The following is a 23,330-nucleotide window of genomic DNA, read 5'->3' on the forward strand; positions in this document are numbered from 1 at the left end:
CCATCCACCACTGCTTCCATATCCTCAACTACTGCTGACAAAAGTCCTCAAACAGTGGATAAAAGTCAGCAGTGGTCTACTCCAGTACCACCCATTCCACTACCTTTTGAAGCCACTGCTGGGTCATCAAAGTCACCAGCAGTGGTTAGCTCAGATGATACACATTTGCAGCCTTCACCAACAAATGCCATCATACAATACCAAGGAGATTTAATCTTCTTGAGATCTCATCCACCTGATCAAATCATTGGCAACATCAATGAACGGGTGCTCACAAGAAGCCAAACCCAAAACATTTGTCTTTTTGCTGGTTTTCTATCACTCCATCAGCCAGTCAAGTACCAAGAGGCACTAAAAGACAACAGCTGGGTAGAAGCCATGCAAGAGGAGCTCCAACAGTTCAAGAGACAACAAGTATGGGAGCTTGTACCACTGCTAAAAGAGGTCAGTCCCATTGGCACAAAGTGGGTCTTCAAGAACAAAACAGATGAAAGGGGCATTGTTGTCAAGAACAAAGCCAGGCTTGTGGTTCAAGGTTACAAACAGGAAGAGGGGATTGATTATGATGAAACATTCGCCCCTGTTGCAAGATTGGAAGCTATCAGACTGTTCCTGGCCTTTGTTGTCAACCACAACATGAAGGCGTTTCAGATGGATATCAAAAGTGCTTTCCTCTATGGTACATTGCAAGAAGAGGTATATGTATGTCAACCTCCAGGCTTTGAGGATCCATTTTATCATGATCATGTCTACAGGCTAAACAAAGCCTTGTATGGCCTGAAACAAGCACCAAGGGCCTGGTATGAAACTCTTTCCAACTTTCTACTCTCAAATGGTTTCAAAAGAGGTACCATTGATAAAACACTGTTTCTTAAATGGAGAGGGAAAGATTTAATGATTGTCCAAATTTATGTGGATGACATTATTTTTGGAAGCACATGTACCAAAATGTGTGAAGAGTTTAGAGAACTCATGACAGCTGAGTTTGAAATGAGTGCAATGGGTGAGCTGCAATGCTTTCTTGGTCTCCAAGTACAGCAAATGCAAAATGGAACTTTCATTCATCAAAGCAAATATGCTAACGAACTTTTAACCAAATTTGATATGAATGATTGTAAACCATGCAGCACACCCATGGCCACAAATAAGCTGGTCATGTCTGATGAAAAGGATGAGCTGATTGACCAAACACTTTATAGGAGCATGATTGGGTCTTTATTGTACCTAACTGCATCCAGACCAGACATCATGTTTGCAACATGTGTCTGTGCAAGAAGTCAATCAGCTCCCAGAAAATCTAATCTCATTGCTGTAAAAAGGATTCTCAGATACATAAAAGGTGCTCCCACACTTGGTATCTGGTATCCAGCTAATGGGAATATCAAGCTTTCAGGTTTTTCAGATAGTGACTTTGCTGGTTGTCACACAACAAGGAAGTCCACTTCAGGAGGGTGCCTTTCTAGGTGATTGCTTAGTTTCTTGGCAAAGCAAAAAGCAAGCAGCAGTTTCAACATCCATTGCTGAGGCTGAATACATTGCTGCTGCAAGCTGTACAGCCCAACTCTTGTGGCTTCAAAATCAGTTACTGGATCTTGGTATCACTTCCTTAAAGACACTACTTATGCTGGATAGCCAGGCAGCAGAAAATATCATCAAAAATCCAGTTTCCCATTCTACCACCAAACACATCGACATCAGACATCACTTTGTGAGGGATTGCTATGAAAAAGGTTTGATTTCTCTGCATCATGTCCCAACTAAAGACCAGCTGGCAGATGTGCTCACAAAAGCACTTGATACAGCCATTTTTGAAAGTCTGGTCTCTAGGATTGGGATGCTGAACATGGAATAACAAGCAACATCTTGTTTTTCTATGAATAAAAGCAACAAAATGTTTTCAGAAAATCAAAAATCCATCCTTAAAAATAGCTTAAAAATGAAAATTTCATTAAAATCCTTAAAAGTCTGCCATAACCACTGATTGTTCAAAAGTCTGCTCTACATCAAAAAGTTTGCCCATTGCTGAAAGGCAACCTCTGTTCTCTCATTCCTTGATAACCACTGTTGTTCAAAAGCAGTGTCTTATCCACTGATATGCTATCTACTGATAGTAAAAATCATCCACTGCCCCTTTTCCATTGCTTTCATCAGTTGCTTTCATCCAAAGTACTGTCCTTCATTTTCACCAGTGGTTGTCACGTGGGCAGTACATAGTGTCAGACTTTTTGTAACGGCTGCCACGTCAGCATTCACTATCTCTCCTATAAAAACTCCCCACTCACCATCCAAACAGGGTTTTACTGTCGAATTGAATTCATAAAAATTCTCTTCTCAAAGCAGTTTTTCTTTCCAACTCCCACAAAATTCCTTCGATCAATCGTTTCAAAAATGACAAAATCGAAGTCATCTGCAAAACCCACATCAAAATCTTCGAAAACAGCCTCTCAAAAGGCAACCACCACTGACATTCCATTCAAAAAATCTCACAATCTCCTGGGTCTTCTCACAAAACCAGGAACCACGGATGTTTTCGATTCCATTATCACCATCATGGCAAAATCAAAGTACAAAACTTTGCTCACAGCCGACGCACCCATCTACTTGGCAACCCAAAGGGAGTTTTGGAAGAATGCAACCCTTGAAAAACAAGGAGACATTGTCACTGCAATCAAATCTTCCATAAAGGGTAAAGCTGTCCACATTACACCACAATCCATCTCCGAAGTCTTTCAACTCGATGATCAGGCAGGTAAAACTTCCTTCACCAAAAACGAGTTGCACATTGACTTCATTGAAAGAGGGTATGAAGCCACAATGATGACGAAATTAACTTTAGAAAAAGGTTATTTTCCTCTTGCACCAAGATTTTTATTTCATACCCTCCTAGTATGTGTTTCAAACAAAACCACTTCTTTCAATGAGATCCCTATAAAGATTCAAAATTGGGATATGCGATTCTTCAAGAAGAAAATTATAACTATTCTCGGGAAATCTTTAAAGATTTGGTTAATAATGTTGAAAGCAAATCATTTTTACTGTTTCCAAGGTTTTTAAGCTATTATTTTCAAAAGAAATTCAGTAAGGATGATTTGTCTCTAATAAACCAAGGTGAAATAACTGCAATAAACTGTCTAACATCTGAAACATTTTCACGTATGTTAGCACCTTGCAAAACACAAGCAGGGGTACCTGAGCAGATTTTAGCAGCTACCACTGCTCCTCAGGTATCTGCTGCTGAGCCTACTGCTCTAGGTGACCAAAGCAGTAGAACAACTGTTTTGAAACCCACACCTACCAAACCAAAAAGGCCATCCAAAAAGAAAAATCAAAAACCCTCCAAACCAATCAAAAAGGCAACTCTGGCAGATGAGATACCAGAGTTAATGCCTATGACAACACAAATGTCACTAGAAGCCACTGCTGCTTCTTCCTCACAGCAGTTGGTACAAATATCTCAACCCATAACCATAACTCCTCCTGCTTCTTCACAAAAAGGACAGGTTGTAGACAAAGGGCCACCACATCATGATGCTCTGGATACACTTGTCTCCATCATCCACAGCTCAATGCCCGGAGCAACCCCGCCTTCTAAACCCACCATCACATCCTCAATTCCACCAAAAACACAACTACTGTTGGATGCAATTGACTTGAACCAGGCACTATCCAGTCCTTCTCAATCACCTGTAAATGAGAATATACCTCAACAAATGACTGAGCCTGCTGTATCATCCATTGCTAACCCTCCAACAACGCCTGGGGAGGTTACACCCATTGAGTTACAAGTAACTCTCTGTGGTAATCCAAGTGAAGCAGCCACTACAACTGTTGAACCTACAGGTTTACAGTTGGACAGTGGTTTCATTAATAAGACTTCCTTGGAGGCAATTCCTTACATAGCACCTCTGCCAACCACCAGTGGATTTATATATCCAACTGGCATCATCAAAAGGTTGTCAAGTGTTGAAGGAAGAAGACCCCAGTACCAAGAAAAAGGGGCATCAGTGGTTAGTGTTTGGAATAAATTCCCTACATCTGCCACTGATAAAACCACTGTTAGTGGGAAATCAGATGATCCCATTAAATTGGGTGATGATTTAAAGTACCAGAAATTGACGGATCGTGTTGAAAAACTTGATAACTCTGTTGCAGAGCTCAAAAATATGCTCCAGCAGTTGTTACAGGTACAAAAGGTACAATCCACTGCTGTTCCACCTCAAGCACCTGCTCTACAACAAGCACCTGCTACAAATGAGCTCTGGAATCTCTTTCAACCTTATCTCCATCATCAGGCACAACTGGCAGATCAGCAACATGAAAAACATGTTCAACAGCTGAGAAATGCTATGGAGTCTAGGTTCAAAGACACTCGGGCTGATCTAAAGGCTCTCAAAACTCAGATCCTGCACACCACTGGCACTGCTCCTCCACCAGTATTCTTCATTGATCAACTCCCTGAAGATAATGCCAAAAAGGGGGAGAAAATTCAAGAATGGAGAAGAAAGGGAATAACTGATGGTCTTTACCTTGCACCAGAAAATTCAAATATGACCAAGCAGATCCCTGTGCCAGATGGCAGTAAGAAAATTGATGAGACTACAAATGCACTTGCAGAAGCACTTGCTTGTGTAAAAAGGGATAGAGAGGCCAAAAAGAAAGCCAAGGTGGATTATCCGGATCAGGGTACTTCAGGGTCAAGAGATGATGAAAATCTTTTTGATGAAAAGAAGAAGCCTACTAGAAAAGTAAGGCTACCCAAATCCATTCCGGTCAGGCGTTCAAAGTTTGTTCAAAAACCACCTCCCAAAACAGGTGTTGTAACCTCTGTTGTATCAACTGCTGTTGGTACCTCAGTAGTTTCAACATCTGCCCTCACTTCGACACACACCACCTCAACACACACTTCATCTACTGCTTTACCATCATCACCACCAAAATCACAATCACCTCCTGTCAAAAGGCAGAAGACAGCAGATGTTAAAACATCTGTTGTAAAGACAACAGTGGTTGGAACACCAGTTGTTTCAACAGCTGTTAGTCTATCACAAACCACTGCCACTACAACCATCTTTCCATCCAAAACATCATCAGTCCCTCCTCAAATAAAGAGGAGGAGGCTAACTCCTAAAGATGATGTCACTTCACCACCCCAAACATCTTCAAAACCTTTAGCTCTTGTCAATATACCAAAACCAGTTCCACTTTCTTCTGTTCCAATGCACAAACCTTTACCTCCTGCAGGTGTTCAATTTCCTCTTGAACTAGAAGCTATCAGAGAAGAGATAAAATCCTTCTATACTGAGGATAACCCTGCCAAAAGGAGTTTGCCCTCAATCAAAGGATATCCGCGGCCCAAAAACATTGATGAATATTTGAAGATAAAGGCCAAACAAGTAGAGGATATCTCGCAAAGAAACTCACAAGGGAAATCTGACAAAGAAGTTTCAAGATACTACCAATATCTGCTTACACAAGTCAATTCCCTAGAACGTTTTGCAAAGAATGTTAGTCAACAAATTTCTGAAAGAGTTGCTGAAACTCTGAAGAAAGACTACATTGAAAGCATCATGTTTTACAAGAAATACAAAGGAGAGAGACACATGTACAAAGAGTGGACTGTTCCTGAGCTTGAAGCTGAAGCAGCTAGAATTCAAGATATGATAAAAAAGAAAGTCACTTACACTACTCCTGATTGGGCAAGGTTTAAAAAGAATGTATCTGAAAAGCAGTTGGAACTAAAAAGAATGAAAGAAGAATTGGTGGTTGCTGAATTCGGAACCAAAAGACAAGTTGCTAGATGGAAGGAAGATTTGGTCAGGTCAACCTACAAAAGGTTGGAGGAATTAAGGAAGAAAGATCCTAAAATCCCTCAAAACCCTGACTACCCTGAAGCAGCGGTTTCAAAAGGACCATCAAAGCTGCAAATCAGGAGATCCACTGCTCCAGCTGGTACTTCCTCTTACAAAAGGAGGAGACAAAGCCAGTTAGGAGGTGAGACAGTTCAAGATATTCTTTCGGGCAATATAGTTTTAAAAGAAGGCGTGTTAAGAACGTTAAAAGAAGAACTTGAACAAGAAAATTCTGCTACCACTGCTCAGCCAGTGATGAATCGGCCAGCCTCTCCAAATACTTCTGCAAATAAGCATCTCCCAAGAAACCCACCAGGCTCAAAAATACAAAAGTGGGCAACTGACAAACAGACCCGCGTATTGACTTTGCTCAGGTCTGGTGGAGAAGTGAAGATCATATCAAGGGAACAAGCTCTTGGCCTGAGTCTTGAATATTTGCAGGATCTCCTTGATCTTCCACTTAGCAGGGATGATGAAGATACAGATGCCCTTAACTTTGAATTGCAATTTAAAGGCCAGATAAGGGAGCTGTTGATGAGGCAATAAAATATCCACAATAATGAAGAGTTTTGGCATTATCTGTTCTAGGGGGAGATTGTTGGGATTGAACCCTATCAGAGGAACAGACAATGTAAAGCCAAAATTGGATCAGCTCAGTGGATTCAGAATAAGCAGATGCTGATATACATATCTCTCCCCTTGAAAGTGATTACAACAACTGATGACCTCCTATCTGCTGATCTTACTAACTGCTGACCAATAACTGCTGCTCAATTAAAGATCTGATGAAGACTCAAGTCCCGCTGATTCAATCTACTGCCTTGAGTCAAGCACTGCTGATCCGGATAAGTGCTGCTAGGTTCACAGCAGTAGAAGGTTGCAGCAGTAGTTCTAAAGTCTGTTTGTAATAGAATGTAATAGCAGTAGTTAACACAAGCAGTGTCTGTATAGATCAGAGGTTAGAGTTTGTTAGGAGGTTAGATGTCACTTTCATGGTGACGTCAGCTAAAGATGCTCAGTAGTTTGCAAGTGCTTATAAATAGTACCGTACTTTGTACTGTTCTATTAGCTCTTCACATCATTCGTCTTCTTTGCACGAACAAACTACTGAGCTCGGGCTGAGGGGGAGTTTGCATTCATACATCATCATTGTAATCGTGTTTGAAATAAATTCAATCATTCGGTTCTTTGTGTAAAGATGTTTGATTAAAGTATTACTCTCATTTGATTGTATGCAAAGTTTGTTATCATTTTAATTCCGCTGCACAACTCATCCATTTTCCATTTTAACTTCAAACAAAAATACAATCAAAAGGAAACTCAGATCCAACAAACCACTTGTAGGTTTGGGTCACTTCATCACTTTGTTTACCAAAACTTTTGAATGATAGTTAAATCAAGTTCAACTTAATGACCAATTACCATCTGTTGGTTGAATTCTCAAGATGCTGATTCCTACTCCACATTTACCTACCTGGGAGTTCCGGCAATTCACACTTTTCAATTTTAAATTTTCAAAAATATTTTCAAGAATGATGCCGATTCATGCTCCGCGATTACCAAATTGGGAGCTCCGGCAAGTAAGGTTTCTATTCAATGAAGAATATATCCACCCAAGCCTGACCAGCCTTGGGTGTAACCTTTTCAGTCTCATTTGGGGTTGTATCTTTCCTTTTCAATTGATAAAATTCCTTAACCCCTTTAGCCTTCCCCTCAATCATTTTTCCAAAAATATTTTTCACTGCAGGGTTAAAGGCTTTTTCAACATCCAATTCTTTCTTTTTAGGAAAGAGTTGGTTTGAAATTTCAACTTTTCCAATTTTAGATTTCAAGTTTTTAGCATTCAGTGGTGGAAAATTCACATCATCCACGAACTTTCTTCTCATCTTTCACAACAACATGCGGCTCCTCTGATTTTATGGAATCAGATTCATCACCAGAACTGTCTCTTGATTTCTTAACAACCCATATTTGATTGTTAAGTTTCTGCTTCTTTTTGAAAACATTTTTCGAACACTCACCAACTTCATAAATTGAGTTTTCAAAAACTTTAAGTTTGTTTGTTGGTGGTTCGACTTTCTCAACAATCTTTTCTTTTAGTTTCTCAGAAATTTCCTGTTTTGGTTTGAATGTTTTCGGACAGTTCCTAGCAATGTGACCAGCAGTTTTGCACTGAAAACAGGTTCTAGTTTCTATCTTCTTCTGAGCAACACTCTTCTTTACTTCTTCTTGCTTCTTAGCAAGGAATTCTTGATTTGTCTGCTTCCTGAAAGCTTGTTCTTTCTCATCCTCAGAAGATTTTCCTGAAACAAACACAGTTTTTGGTTTATAAACTTTTTCATTTTTATGATTTTTCGGTTGATTAAATCCAAGACCTTTCTTTTTGACATTACTATTATGGTTTGGTTTCTTTTGGAAACTGTAACCACAGTTGTAACCCATTTTCTTGTTAATTCTTTGTTTGTCTCTTGAAGTGTATAGTTTAGGTTTTCTAGAAAGATTTAAATCTTTTATTTCAGAAATATTAATTTCTGTGATTTTGAAAACCTTTTTAATCATTTCAAGTTTAACACTTCTTATTGGAAAAATCTCATCAGAATATAATTTGTCAGAATCTTTCAAAGTATATGCTACATTGACCGGTTCGTCATTCACATTAGATTTTGATAGCAAAAATTCCATATCATAAACCCGTTTGTCCTTTTTGATTGTTGACTTTGACGTGTCAGACTCAGACTTTGACTCGGGTTTGGACTCCGTTTTTGACTCCTCAACGTCATCTTTATCCAACACCTGATCGACCACACTTTTTATCAACTTGGACTCATGATCAGTGTAAGATGATGTGAACGTGACATCAATATTTTCTGGCAAGTTATCTGACGGCCCAGACTCCCACTATAAGTTAATTGCCTGTTTGACTCTTTCAAAATTTGGATTTCGAGGAGAATATCCATTTTCGACCGGGGGGCGGACATCTATTGTAGACAACACTTGGTTTCTTACCAGAAATTTCTACTTCATCCTCTTCTTTTGTCTCGGACTTCTTTTCATCCGAAGTCTTCTCTTCCTCAAAAGTCTTCAATCTTTCCACAATCGGATAAATCCTGTCAACAACAAAAGTAGAACATGAGTAACTTTTCAATAAATTATTGACTCTTTCAGTTTCAATTCTTTGTGTTGCCAACTTCAATTCCAGCTCAGCACACTTCTCTGTGTAGTAGTTGACGTCATCAAGCTGTCTCATGTAAGCTCCTTTGAGTGTATTCATTGCAACAGCTTGTTCACTGTTCGATTCGGTGTATTTGTTCATTTCTCTGTTCAATGTATCATATGATTCTTTCAACCTTTTAATGTTGTGTAGCAACTCGTTGTTTTGCTTGATCAAAGAATCACAATTCAAACACTTCTCTGGAACTTTGACTGCTTCAGTATCAGCTTTGATTTCAAATTCTGGAACTTCTTTGACTGTTCTCACTTGAACTTCTTCTTCTCTTTTCTTCTTCTCAGCTTCAGCTTTTCTCCTTTCTTCCTCTTCTTCCTTTTCATACCTTTTCCATTTCTCTTCTCCAGCTTGCCTAATTTTTCTATATTTTTCTACCCCATATTCATCATAAGCATTAATAACAAAGGCTTTAGCGTTTAGCATCTCTTTGGCCATGAATTCTTGGTCTGGGCAAAAATTATCCCAACTGAAACCTTCTGGCAATTTTTCATCATCTTGATCTGCTAAACATACTTTACTGTCCATTGGAATGTATTTATCCCAACTGAATCCACCATCCTTGCCCTGATTAACCAGACACGCTCTCTTTGAATCTTCAATTTCTTTTCTTCCATGTGCAGTTTGTGCCTGATGCGGTGCCTGTTGTTGTTGATATGGCTGTTGTGTAACTTGATGATAAATCGCCTTTTTGTGGTAATCGTTGTTTCCGAAAGGATTTTGAGCTCCACTTGCTTCACGATTTGTGCACTCTCTCTTGAAATGCCCCTTTTCCTTGCAACGAAAACAAGTAACTTTAGACTTATCAAAACCTAAAGTTGAAACATGAGCCTCGCGAAAATCATCTCTGCTTGTAATTTGTTTGAACTTTTCAGCCCGTCTCAACACACTAGCCATGCACCATTTTATATCCATCAGTTCCATTTCCTCGGCATCAATTTGATCGTAATCCTCTTTCGTGAGCATTGGATTCCCGATCCTTCCTGCAACTAATCCTCCATAAGATTCAAGCACCGTTACCAACAAAGACATGTGGCTTTCAGCAACTTCCTCAGTATAATTCTGATCATTTTCAAGCTTTAAGGCAATATTGCATTGATGAACTTTGCCACTCTTTGTTGTAGAAAACTGTGGATCATATGTTGGAAATGAAGAGAATCCTGTTGTGCTGCTTGAACCATGAGATGAACTTTCAGAAGAACCTTTTGCATTATAAGCAGTTTCAACCTTTGGAGAGATTGTCTTCTCACTAACACCACTTTTGAAATACAAACCAATATCTTGTTCTCCATCATAGTTCTTCATCCTAGCAATCTTTCTCTGCTCCATCTCTTGAGCTTCAAGATGTTTGATGAACCCTCCCAGAGTTAGATCGTTATATTCTGTTCTATTATTCCTCAACATCATCAAAAACGTTCCCCAAACATCATGTGGCAACGCATCTGCCAGCTTCTCGATCAGCTCATCTTTACTTTTTGTGGATGCCCAATCTCGTCATATTCTTCACCAAGTTACAATATCTTTCAATAATCTGCTTGGTGCTTTCCGTTCTCAAACCCCGAAATAAATCAAATTCTTTCTTCATTAGAGACACTTTGTTTCTGACAAAATCTTCATTACCAAGAGACTTTGCTTCTAATTCTTTCCAGATCGAATATGCACTACCATCATGTTGAAGTAAGATTAAGATGTCTTCTTCAATTGCCTGCTGCAACTAACTAACCATCAGCTTCTCATCTTTGGATTTCTTTTTCTCATCAGGACTGAATTCTCTAATTGGTATCATCTTTCGATCACTGCCAAGAGGTCTGAAATATGGCTCTTCAGTATGATCCCAAGCATCCAAATGATACGCCTCAACCCAGTTACCAAAGCGTTCGGACCAACCGTTATAATCATCAATATCCATAAGCTTAGGCGGTTTTTGAGTTGTTCCAGTTGCATTTTCAAGCAAAGCATTCTGAGTAATTGTGATAGGACTAGCAAAGGCATTGTAGAACTCGTTGTCCATGATTCAATTTTCAAAAGTTCACAAATTCCCAAATTCAAGCGAAATAGCAAGTGTATACTTTCAAGCGAAATATCACAAATGTACTTCAAGCGAAATCTCTGTTGAAGCTTTGAAGCGGAATCAACAATCACAATTTCAAGCGGAATATGCACGCTAGTGCGGAATCACAAGAATTTTCCAAGCGGAATCAATCTTTGAAGCGGAATCACCAAGTTCTCTCAAGCGGAATCACTAAATTCAAGCGGGATCAGTGATTTCAAGCAGAATCTTCCAAAAACTCAAGCGGAATCTCGGTTTCAAGCGGGATCAGATGAAATTTTCAAGCGAAATCAAAGATTTTCAAGCGGACCAAGACAAAATCCAAGCGGAATCACAATGACGTCATTTTTTCCGAAAACATTTCAAGCGGAATTAAGTAAAAAACAAGTTTTAGATCGATTTTACTTTTGAAACTTTCAAGGATTTATCAAAACATGATTGCGTGTGACATGTGAAAAATTGAGCCAATTTTACAGTGAAAAATTTTCAATTTTGAAGAAGAAGGTGTAGAAAAACAGAAAACACAGCTGAAATGGCAAGAACTCTTCCTCATGTGCTCTGATACCACTTGTAGGATCGTATTCAGACCTAAACGAGTCGATCGGAAGAGTAATTCACCAAAACAAGAGGCGAAAACAAATGTTTCGGTTTTATTTCAGCCATATTCACTTTAAACTATTGATTTTATTGATAAAGAATCCTTTTACATGTACGACAACACTTCAGCAGCACTTCGTGGCAAACCGGAAGAACTTCACTACTGATTTCGCTCCAATGATCACCTATATATAGGGATTCTTATTCTGCTTGAACATAACATGTTCAGTTCAAGCGGAATCACAATGAAACACTTCAAGCGAAATCATGCATTACAGTTTCGAGCGGAATCAGAATGATATGTGATTTCGCTTGAAATGACAAGATATCATTTCAAGCGGAATCACTTGCAATTACCAATTTCTTGGACTTCGTGCCCTATTCTAACCTATTCTAACAAGACTCGATACAAGACGTAGGCGATAGACGGATGCACCAACACATTCCAGTGGTTATGACGAACGACCTCGATACAGAGAGGACGTGCGAGACACAATCGATCGCATGGGTTACCGAAAGGCAGTCAGGAACGAGAATCGAGAAAAGCACTAGACTCCGCTCATCAAGACACCAAAAGAGGTGCTCATGACGGAGAACCATGATTTCAAGGCCCCTAGGCCTATAACGAACAAGAAGGGGCAGGACCCCAACCTGTACTGTGACTTCCACAAGGATACAGGTCATCTGACAGATGACTGTATCAGCTTAAGGAAAGAAATCGAAAAAGCGCTGAAAAGTGGAAAGCTAAACCATCTGGTAAAGAACGTGCGCAAAGAGACACGTCAGATTCAGCGTAATGATGATGGAAAAGAGAAAAAGGTTAGACGCTTGGAAACACATATGGTCAACGGACCAAGATATAGCGCAAGAGATAAAGGCAAGCGACCTTTCGAACCGGCATGGCAAGAGCAACAGGTCATCTTCCCGGTAGTACGCGGGGGTCCACGCGCCCCGTCGTCATTATCGGTATTATTGGGCATTACGAAACAGAATACGTATTCATTGATCTGGGAAGTACAGCGGATATCATATATGAGCAATGCTTTAATCAGTTTGATGATGAAGATAAAGCGAGACATGAGCCGGTAGACTACCCTCTGTCAGGATTCTTCAACGAAATGGTCTTCCCACTGGGCCAAATCAGCTTCCCCGTCACGCTGTCTGACGAGAAGCATTCAAGAACCACAATTGTCAACTTCATGGTGATGCTTGTCAAATCAAGGCATGATGTTTTGATTGGGAGAGAAACCCAAGGGGAGCTGAACATGGTAACCTCCACACCCCACTCAGCCATCGGGTTCCCACCTGAGACGGGTGTGGCGATTATATATGCAAAGAAAGAAGTAATGTTAGCAGAGGTTGTGCGCCCGACCAAATCGGCGAAAGTTTCAACAACCGAGCCAGAAAAGTGGGTTTTAAACCGCTAATACCCAGAGCAAACAGTGACGATAAGCCACGCAATCTCACCAAACATCAGAACGCATCTCAAACAACTTTTGTTCAGGAACATGGACATTTTCACCTGGACCCCAGCAGACATGACCGGTGTCCCGCGCGATGTTACTGAACATTGCCTGAACACTAATCCCTCCGTTGAACCAAAAGTACAAAGAAGGCGCAGCGTAGGGGCAGATAAGGCCAAAGCAATGAATGAGCAAGTGTGTGAGCTGTTAAAAGCAGGAATCTTAAGAGAGGTGCGCTATCAGAGTTGGGTCATGAACCCTGTCATGGTCGAGAAGTCAAATGGAGGATGGCGAATGTGTGTCGATTACACAGATCTCAACAAGGCATGCCCGAAAGACTGTTATTCATTGCCAGATATCGACAAAAGGATAGACTCTCTCGCACCATACAGATGGAAATGTTTTCTGGACTGTTACAAAGGTTATCACCAAGTCCAGATGAAGCTGGAGGACGAAGACAAGACATCTTTTTGAACCGACCTCGGAATCTTCTGTTACACAAAGATGTCGTTCGGTCTCAAAAACGCTGGCGCAACATACCAGCGTCTGATGGATAAAATCTTTGCTGAAGATATTGGGAAACACATCGAGGTTTACATTGATGATCTCGTAATCAAAATTCCTGAGGAAGACCAGATGTTAAAGGACATAGAGAAGACATTCCACTCTTTGCTAAGCGTGAATATGAAATTAAATCCAGCCAAATGTTCCTTTGGTATGGAAGAGGGAAAATTTTTGGGCTTCGTAGTCACAAATGGCGGCTTTAAAGTTAATCCAGAGAAAGTTCAAGCCATAGAGCGGATGCCGTCACGTCGAACAATCAAGGAAATGCAACGATTGGTCGGCCGCCTAGCCGCGCTTAATCGATTTCTATCAAACCATGCTGCAAAATCATATCCTTTTATCAGCACTCTGCGCAACTGCGTAAAGAAACAAGAATTCAAATGGACGCCAGAAGCAGAAACCGCATTCCAGCAGATGAAAGAATGTTTGATAAAGCTCCCTACTCTGACCGTGTTGTTTGAAAAGGAACCACTCATCCTGTACATGTCCTCTTCGGACAAGGCAGTGGGGTCGGTATTATTGGTGGAGAGAGATGGAGTTCAGACTCCAATTTATTACGTCAGTAGGGTGCTTACTGATCCAGAAATGAGATATTCAACAATGGAAAAGTTGGTACTTGCACTGCTACATGCCTCCAGAAGGCTGGGCAGATATTTTACAGGGCACGTGATCACGGTACTCACCAACTTTCACATCGGCACTATATTACAAAAGCCAGAAACATCAGGCCATCTAGCAAAATGGGCAATCGAGATGGGGGGGGCACAATATTCTCTACAGGCCGCGCCCAGCCATCAAGGGTCAAGTCCTAGCGGACTTCATAACAGAAGTCCTAGAGGATAAAATCAAAGATTTTGAAGTGGTGGATACTCCCATTAAGGATACATCAGACGGATTGTGGTTGCTATACACTGATGGGGCCTCAAACGTAGATGGTCAAGGAGCCGGTTTGCGCCTTGTTAGCCCCGTGAAACATGAATTTACATACGCCATCAAGTTGGATTTCAAGAATACCAACAATGAGGCGGAATATGAAGCATTCTTGGCAAGCCTGCGCCTCGCCATCAAGATGGGAGCCCAAAACTTACAAGCTCATGTTGACTCATTGCTAATATCAAGTCAAGTCAACGGGTTGTATGATGCGAAGGGTGAAGTTATGGCTTTGTATTTGGACCAGGCGAAAAAATTACTCCAACAATTCAAGTCATACAAGGTAGTTCACATCAATCCCTCAGAAAACAAACCAACAGACGCCTTGAGCAAGCTCTCTTCAACCTCTTTTTCAACATCTCGCCAAAGATGTAAGGATTGAAGTACTCAAAAACCCGTCAGTTCTGCTGTGTCAAGTGAATGTGATCGAGATAGGGCAGCCATCTTGGATGACCCCTATCATTCAGTACTTGCAAGAAGGAATACTCCCTGAAAACAAAGCGGAAGTTAGAAAGATACAGAACAAGGCTTTGTTCTATGAGATGAATGGCGGAATCTTGTATCGAAGATCCTTTTTGGGGCCACTTTTGCGTTGTGTGGACCCCCAAGATGCAAGTTACTTGATCAGGGAGATTCATGAAGGAATCTGCGGCATCCATGCGAGCCCGTGCATGGTTGTCGCGAAGATAATAAACGCCGGATATTACTGGCCAGGGATGCACGTTGACGCCCTAAGGGAGTTGCGCAAATGCGACTCCTGTCAAAGGCACGCCCCAAAAATCCTGCGCTCGAAAAATGATCCCATCCCCGTGTCCACTGCTTGGCCTTTCCAGCAGTGGGGGATTGACATGGTAGGACCCTTCCCTGAAGCTCCTGGAGCTGTGAAGTTCATAATTGTTGTCGTCGATTATTTCACCAAGTGGGTGGAGGCCAAAGCACTTGCTTCAACAACTGCAATGATGGTGCGCAAGTTCATCTGGGAACACATCATCTACAGGTTTGGCCTCCCACTCAAAATCGTAACAGAAAACGGCACCAATTTTGCTTCCGAAGATCTCCAAAAAATGGATGAAGGAAATGAACATTGAGCACACTTTCTCCTCCGTTGTGCACCCTCAAGGCAATGGTTAGGTAGAAAGTGTCAACAAGAGTATCGTTGAAGGGATAAAAGCCCCTCTGGGCACAAAGAGAAGAGGCTAGGTAGACGAGCTCCCGAGTATCCTATGGGCTCATCGAACCATGCCGAAGACAAGCACTGGCGAAACCCCCTTTAGCCTAGTCTATGGCTCAGAGGCAGTTATCCCAGCTGAAATTGGCCTGCCCTCGCCGTGCTTGACGGCAGTCAACACAGTCGATAACGAGGCAGAGCGTCGTCTTGACTTGGACTTACTCAAAGAAAGGCGCGAAATAGCGCGAATCAAAGAAGCCAAGTACAAGACGCAGCTGGAGAGGTATTACAATGCAAGAGTGCGCATTTGTACCTTCACTCCCGGAGAGTACGTCTTCAGAGACAATGAAGCTTCCAATGCTGAATGCCTCGGAAAGCTAGCACCCAAGTGGGAAGGCCCATACTTGGTTCATGAGGTGCTAGGAAAGGGGGCATACAAGTTGCGCACTCTGGATGGATACATCATCCCGCGCACGTGGAACGCGCAACAACTGCGCAAGTGTTTTATGTAACTACTCTCGGCCTTGCGCCTTTATCCACTAATGTCGGCCACGTGCCTTTCTTAATTTCCTATGTTGGCTAAATGGCCTTTATTTTACTTACATGCGATGTATGTTGGCCTAAGCGCCTATTTCTTAATCAATGAAAGCATATGCCTTATGTTTTCTTTTATCATGATGACTTCTACGTTACAAATGCATGTTAAACTTTTGATTAGCACGAAAACACTTCAGTAAATTACGAGCTCTTGAGTTATGCCTCCAAGGTCCTCCGTGAACATAGCGCGAGACCGGGCAGTTACACTCGCACAAGAGCCACACTTACATTTATTCGCGCTAACTTAACCAAAGTTTTTAACAATAGTGCAATAATTGTAACTGGGCAAAGGGAAAGCAAACATAAACAACATATTCAACAAGCGCAACCGCGCAATGATTACATAACAAAATAACAAAGCATCATCAGTTCGAAGCAAAATAAGCGCAACCGCGCAACAGGTTACATTCGACATCTAAAATTAAAATTACAAGGCAAAAAGCCTGTCAGCGCTATCTACTCATAGCCGTCACCACCATCATCATCGTCGTTGTGCTTATCACCATCACCATCGCCATCATTGCCCGCTGGTTCCTCCTCATTAGATAATTCAACAGTACTGGTGGGTCGAGAATGGCTTTTAGCCGTTGGCACCAATCATGCTTCAGTGCCTCCGCAACCAAATCCATCACAGGTAGTGATAGATGATCATAAGCTTTTTCAGCACGGGCCAACTCAGCATCAGCCTGATCGGTCATGGAGCAGTGGCTAACATCGAACTCTTGTCCCATTGCCTCCTCAACATGCTGCGCACACTCCAGATAACCTCCACGGTGACCAACCACGTGGGAGGCATCTATTAGAGCAGCAACAGCTTCATCTAATTCTCTAGCATTCAGGATAGAGTTAGCCATCTACAGCAAAGGCAATGGATGAGAATTTGATTTTAACATATAAAGCCGAAGTGAAGATGAGAACCATACCAGAACTATTCCTCTGCCACGCATCCACTCAGCCTCGGCAACCAACGTGTCAACGATGCCTTGGGCCTCGGAGTAATTGTTCTGTGCTATGTTAAGGGCGGATGTACTCATGTCTCGTGCCTCCTCAGCCTTTTGCTTAGCCTCCTCAGCAGAAGCAGCTTTCCCCATCTCAGCTTCAAGGTTGATATCCAAGGACTCACTTTTGTCAACCTGCTCTTGCAGGCGACACTTTAACTCCGCAATCTCGACGTCCTTGGTCGCCAAGTCCTTATCCTTACTGGATACCTGCGCCTTAAGCTCAGCCTACAAAGGTTAAGACTTAGTTAATTTGACAAACAAAAAGGATAAGAACAAAAAAGGTCAACTCGGTTCGAACCTCAGCATGCTCCTTAGTAGTTTGCTCATCTTCGATCTTTCCTGTCAACTCAGCAACCTTACCCTCGAGCTCGGTAACCTTGGCACGAACCGCATACATGCGCTGGTTGTCTTTCTCACAAATTTTCTTCCACTCGGCACGCTCCTTTGCCAGGAGATCTTCAGCAGCACGAAGCTTGCTCCTAAGGCCCTCGCGGCCCCATTCCTCAGACTTCCTATCAGCCTCAAACTTAGACTTCTCCTCAGCAAGTGCGGCATTAGCCTTCTCAAACTCCTTCGCTTGCCACACAAGACGCTCACGATACCTCTCCCAATCAGCTCGCTCGTTAACCATTGTGCGCCACTCACGTACAATCTGGTGATTGGCGGCGCGAGTATTGGCCTCCCCAACCACATAAGCTTGGTATAGCCCATCGTGAGTGCGGGCCCTTTGACGGTTAACCTCACCAGGAGGAAAGGAGTTCAGGAACCAATCACGACATGCACTAAACTCCATGAAAGTATCCTTCTGCTTTAGACCCCAGGGAGCTTGGTGGGAAGCGTTACCGCGCGCCTCCTCCGTATAAGTCTTATAATAAAGATCACCCACAATATCTTTAGGGTCGATGGGAGATTGTGGTACGAACCCTCCAGCACCACCCGAGCCCGCGCCTCCCGCAGCAGTAGATTTTTCCTTATGAATCGAAGAGCCTGGTTCCCTAGTAGTAGAAGTTACTTTAGCAGTATGAAGTGGGGCATCAGGCTGCGCAGACTTCGTCGGCTTCTCAACCTGAGGTTCCTTTCTTTTCTCATGAGAGGGCTGGTCAAGCCCCGTGACATGGACGACCTCCGGACCCTTCGCCTTTTCATGTGCAGTTGTAGCAGCGGCCCCGGTCTCCTTGCGTTCACTACCAACAGGCTTTCTCGAAGCCTTCTCTTTCTCTCTCTCCTTCTCCTTCTCAGCAACTTTCTCAACAGCCTTCTTCTTCTCCTTCTCAGACTCTATGCTAGCAGCCTTCATAGGCTTAATTATAACTTTGGTCTTCTTCAGCGCCGGCTCCTGACGATCTTTAAAAGCAATAGCCTTCTTTTCAGGGGTTTTCTTTTTGGCCTCTGCAGAAACAAAGTGTCAAAAAGAGGTAACAACAAAGGAAGCAAAGAAATCAAAGAGACTAACCAGGAGAAAATTTATAAAGAGAGCGAAGGTTGCTCTGTTTTCCAATAAAAGGGACTCCACCAGGCTTTTGCGCCACAGAAGCACCAGCTATGGTCTCCCTGCTCCTTTTCCTACTTATCAACTTCCCAGCAGGTTCTTCCTCTTCTTCCTTCTCTTCATCCTCAAGCGTGACAGAAGACGGAGTGGCACCAGCATCAGGGTTCCGAGAACCCGCGCTCCCAGAGCTCTTCGAACCAGCGGCGCCGGTTTTCTTCTCGCCTACGCGCGATAAACCTTCTAGTGAGTCACTGGTAATAACATATCTTCCAAGTTACTCTGACGAAAGAGTAGAGTACCTTTATCAGCAACACCGGAGGCCACGCGGCTACTACCACCCTTTTTGCTGGTCACATCAGCATCAATGTTAACAATTTTCTTCTTCTTTGACTTCTTCTTCTTCTTCTCCTCTGGGTCAATCCCGAGGTCGCGCAACACACATGCAAAGATGTTAGACCAGGAACTTAGCTCTCCATTTGAAGACCCCACAGACTCCTCGCTGGAAAGATAGAAAATCTCTTTCCCAGCAGAGGTCATAGCGCGCAAAGGCCGGGGGTTAGGTATATGCGCACCTTCGGTGGAAGTAGGTGGATTGGCGAAAGCTCCAGCAACCGGATACATAAAATGACTTTTAATTTCTTCATACCAATACTGCTCCCCTGCTTCCAGCGGGCGCACCCCATGGACCCACCAAAGGTGGGGAAGGCGGCTTGCCACAAATGCGCTTCCACACTCGAAATCATCAAGTTAAGCACAGAAAGATTACAAAAAAAAAATTAAAGAAGTGACTAACCTCTATCTTCGAACTTCAAAACCGTAACTTCCTTGCTCTCTGCTGGCCACTGATCACTCATCCGCGCCGCCACCAGAACGTTTTCACCAAAAAACTCGATTCGGTGTAGGAGTGAGCTTCGAATACCAACCCTCCTTTTTAGGAATCGCCAGCTCCTCCTTTTCGATCACATTAGTCCATGGACGGAAGATCATGGCAATCGGCATGACTTCCTTCTGGATGAAGAAAAGTTTTTGTTTCCAGTCATGGAAGCTTTTAGGGGGGGGGGGGTTCAAGAGTATCTTCTTGGCAGACCCTCGACTAGCAAAGGAGTAGAAACCCATGTTTCTGATCAGTTGATAGAAGGCTCTAAACCTTTCCACCGTTAGCTCAATATCATGGGATCGACATAGAAATTCGAAGTGTCGCACTCTAATCATCCCAGGTGGACTCATCTGAGAAATATGGAACCCGTAATACTGAAGTATATGGGCCATAAACTCTGTCGCCGACAACCGGAAGTTACCTTGTAGAAAGAAGTCTTCAAAAAGGGTAATATACCCCGTCGGTGCATCGCCGGCCGTCTGATTCTGGCCGGGGTATCGGGCATCCCATTCCGATGGGAACCAGAAACCTCGAGTTATCTGCTCAAACAACCCTAAGTCCCATTTGAGGACAAGAATGGGACCTTCTTCACTGGGATTTTCTTCTTGATGATGTTCTTAAGCCATGGATATTCAGAGAAGAGACCTCGGAAATGTTGAAAACTTGAAGATCTGTTAAAGATCTTGAAGATCTGCTACTACGGTTTTGAAGATTTGAAGATATGAAGAAGACAAGGGGAGAGAAAAGGTAGCAACAGTAGAAGAAGTAAGGATTTCCTCCCCTTCGTCAGATATATATACCTATCGCATTTAATGCGATGGGTAAACGTGCCGAGGTCACCGCGCACGTGACCAATCAGAAAACGCCACGTAAGGCGGGATTCTCGGAGTGACGGTTACCACGCGCGCGTGGGCCTCACTCGCCTGACGGAAAGCCGAACCGTCAGGGACAACTTGATGACAGTCGTGTCAGCAGTCAACTCAAACGTCTCCATCAACGACATTTGCACCAACTCGTCAGAATTCAAAATTCGAGGGTTTTCCCGCCCAAAATTACTAGAAACTCCATGCAAAAGTTACTCAGGCCCCGCAGCTCTGATGATTACTCAGGCCTGCGCACCTACTCCCAAAAGTAGCGAATCATCAGCAGCCAAATTCGGTAGCCACGCCGTAGTAACTGACAAGCAATTACACGCGCGCGCCTACCAAGGTCAATCAAGCATTTGTTCATAACTAGCACTTTTCTTTAAGTCCAGAGCTCCAACCACTTACTTCGCGTATGGTGCAGCACTGGACTGGGGGGACTTGAAGGGGTATGGTCCTAAAAAGCCGCGCAGACCTTCTAACAGGTCGCGAGCGGGACCATACTCCTAATTTAACAAGCGGTTCATTCTCAGACTCGCGCGGGCTACTTCACCAAGGACTGACCTTGCGCGACGTCCAAACAAGAAAAAACACCGACTTCAATACTTAGCATTCTAAATAAGAGCATGCAACACTTATAATCCTGCGCGGGTTGCTTACGTGCTCAACAAGGGTCGCGGAGGGATAAGGCGCAAGGCCAATTTAGAAGGTACAAGTGGCAGAACCAAAGAGCCAATCAGCGCCCTCCAGGCTGTGCTCAATCGTGCTCCACGGTCGTCTGATATGTAGGAGACAGAGAGTACACAAGGACGCCTACGTGGCACCAATCAAGGGGCGGCGACACATGCCCCACGATCTCCACTCACCTGCTGAGGGCAGAGGGACAACAAGGCCGACAACAGGACATGTGGCTCCAATCACGGTGCGCCAGCTCCGGATACCTTCTAGAAGACACTAACGGTCGACACCAGTGAGACAAGGAGCATATCCTCTAGGTTGTCATCTTCCGGCCCAAGGCCCATCCGCCCAACTCCTCTTACACCTCTCCGACTATAAATAAGAACCTCCATACACAGGTTGATTCATTCTATTCTCTCTACTCTCACTCTTTACACACTTTAATCTCCTCAAAACAGTTACTTATTCTCACACCGGAGTCTGGTTAAGAGGGAAACCCCCATATTCCCCTCTTAACGAGCTAATGGTGTTCTGTTTTGCAGGATTAGCGGATCATTAAGGAGCTCAGAAAGTGATAAGAAGATTAACCCTTATGGTAGAAACATAAACCAAACTAATTAAACCCAAAATTAGTTCCGTGTTTCTTCAAACACTATCCATATAAATAAAGTATGACATCTTATAATCTTATAGACAATAAATTTTAAAATGTATGACATTATAGTATGTGTCTCATAAAACAAGTTATGGTGAATAGACTGATATAAGATGCATTTTTTTTCATTAGTCATAAAAAACATATATAACGCAGCTAACATGTTATCTTTAAAACCACTATTAAAATATTATAAAGGTTTATATAAACATGGCAAAATCCAATTTAACTCAATTTAAATAGTTGAGCCATTATAGGCTATTATTTTATGAATTAGAAAAGCAACAAAGTGTCACATTTTTTTTTGAATATCAGAATGAATAATCATAATAATAATAAAGATGATTGATGCTTATGTAACTAATCATATATGCAAGAGTTATTTTACTTTTAAAACATGTGTTATGATGAAAAACGTAAATCAAAATAATACATAAGAGTGTTGAAAGAATATAATGAAGTGGCAAAGATGTAAAACTTATCTAAATTGCTACATGACAAACTTTTTATTAATTATATAAATTAATAGGGATTGTTAAGTGCCACTTTAAATGATTTCTTTATAGCTCTTTATAGCTAATTTAAAAATTGAATTATAGCAAATAGTTACCATCCCGTTTCTTCTTAACCCCCCTTCAATTTCTTTGGTGGTTTCAGAAAGCAATCTACCAAACACAAAAGCATAATTCTAGATCATGTATATCAAAGTATCAATTCCAACGAGATTTCAACCGGTGAAGTATATGGCGGATTAAAAACATAGAAAATCAGGTTTCTTCGGCAAATATTAATGAGATATATGCAAATTAACTTGTTTTCAAGCAAAGTTTATTAGGCTCTTCATCTTAAATACAATTTTTTAGTTAAAATCAAAATGTCAAAATAATTCTTAATACAAACAAATAATTTATGTGCGTGTTGATGATAATATTGATCAGTTATTAGCAAATGTACATACTATATATAACATTTAAACTTTCATTCATTTATAATGGATGACTAATGGATTATGACTACTTAACTTAGGCAAGATTTTCATTGAGCCCATATAAGAACAACCAAGAGAAAAAATATACATAAAAAAATAATGAGGTCAAGAGTCATAATGACTTAATAACGATATTGGGGGAAATCTTAAATACTACAAATCTAAAATGTAGTAAATGGCATGGAAGAGTCCGATTTTATAAAGTAGAAGTCACACCTTTTTTATTTGATGCTAGTGAAGAACGTAAGCAATTGCATGAAAAAAAATAATCTTTAAAGGCTGTAAACGTTGTTATTTATTTTTTTTATGTATTATTTTTTTAAAACAAATCAAATATA

At 41.9% G+C, this 23,330-nt stretch overlaps 2 protein-coding genes across 2 annotated transcripts; one reads left to right on the top strand and one right to left on the bottom strand.

The window, feature by feature from the left end:
• The first annotated feature begins 13,686 nt into the window (after positions 1-13,686).
• Positions 13,687-15,764, top strand: LOC110933519. The gene is made up of 3 exons (XM_022176737.1): positions 13,687-14,354; positions 14,527-14,959; positions 15,117-15,764. Exons 1-3 carry the CDS (start codon positions 13,687-13,689, stop codon positions 15,762-15,764), a joined length of 1,749 nt encoding a protein of 582 aa, XP_022032429.1.
• Positions 15,765-16,893: 1,129 nt separating this feature from the next.
• LOC110933518 lies at positions 16,894-19,552 on the bottom strand. The gene is made up of 5 exons (XM_022176736.1): positions 19,231-19,552; positions 18,896-19,153; positions 17,741-18,831; positions 17,365-17,667; positions 16,894-17,295 (listed from the first exon to the last, which is right to left on the bottom strand). The coding sequence occupies exons 1-5, from the start codon at positions 19,550-19,552 to the stop codon at positions 16,894-16,896; spliced, it is 2,376 nt and encodes a 791-aa protein (XP_022032428.1).
• Positions 19,553-23,330: the final 3,778 nt, after the last annotated feature.

The sequence above is a fragment of the Helianthus annuus genome, chromosome 4 (assembly GCF_002127325.2).
Source record: "Helianthus annuus cultivar XRQ/B chromosome 4, HanXRQr2.0-SUNRISE, whole genome shotgun sequence".
Taxonomy (NCBI): domain Eukaryota; kingdom Viridiplantae; phylum Streptophyta; class Magnoliopsida; order Asterales; family Asteraceae; genus Helianthus; species Helianthus annuus.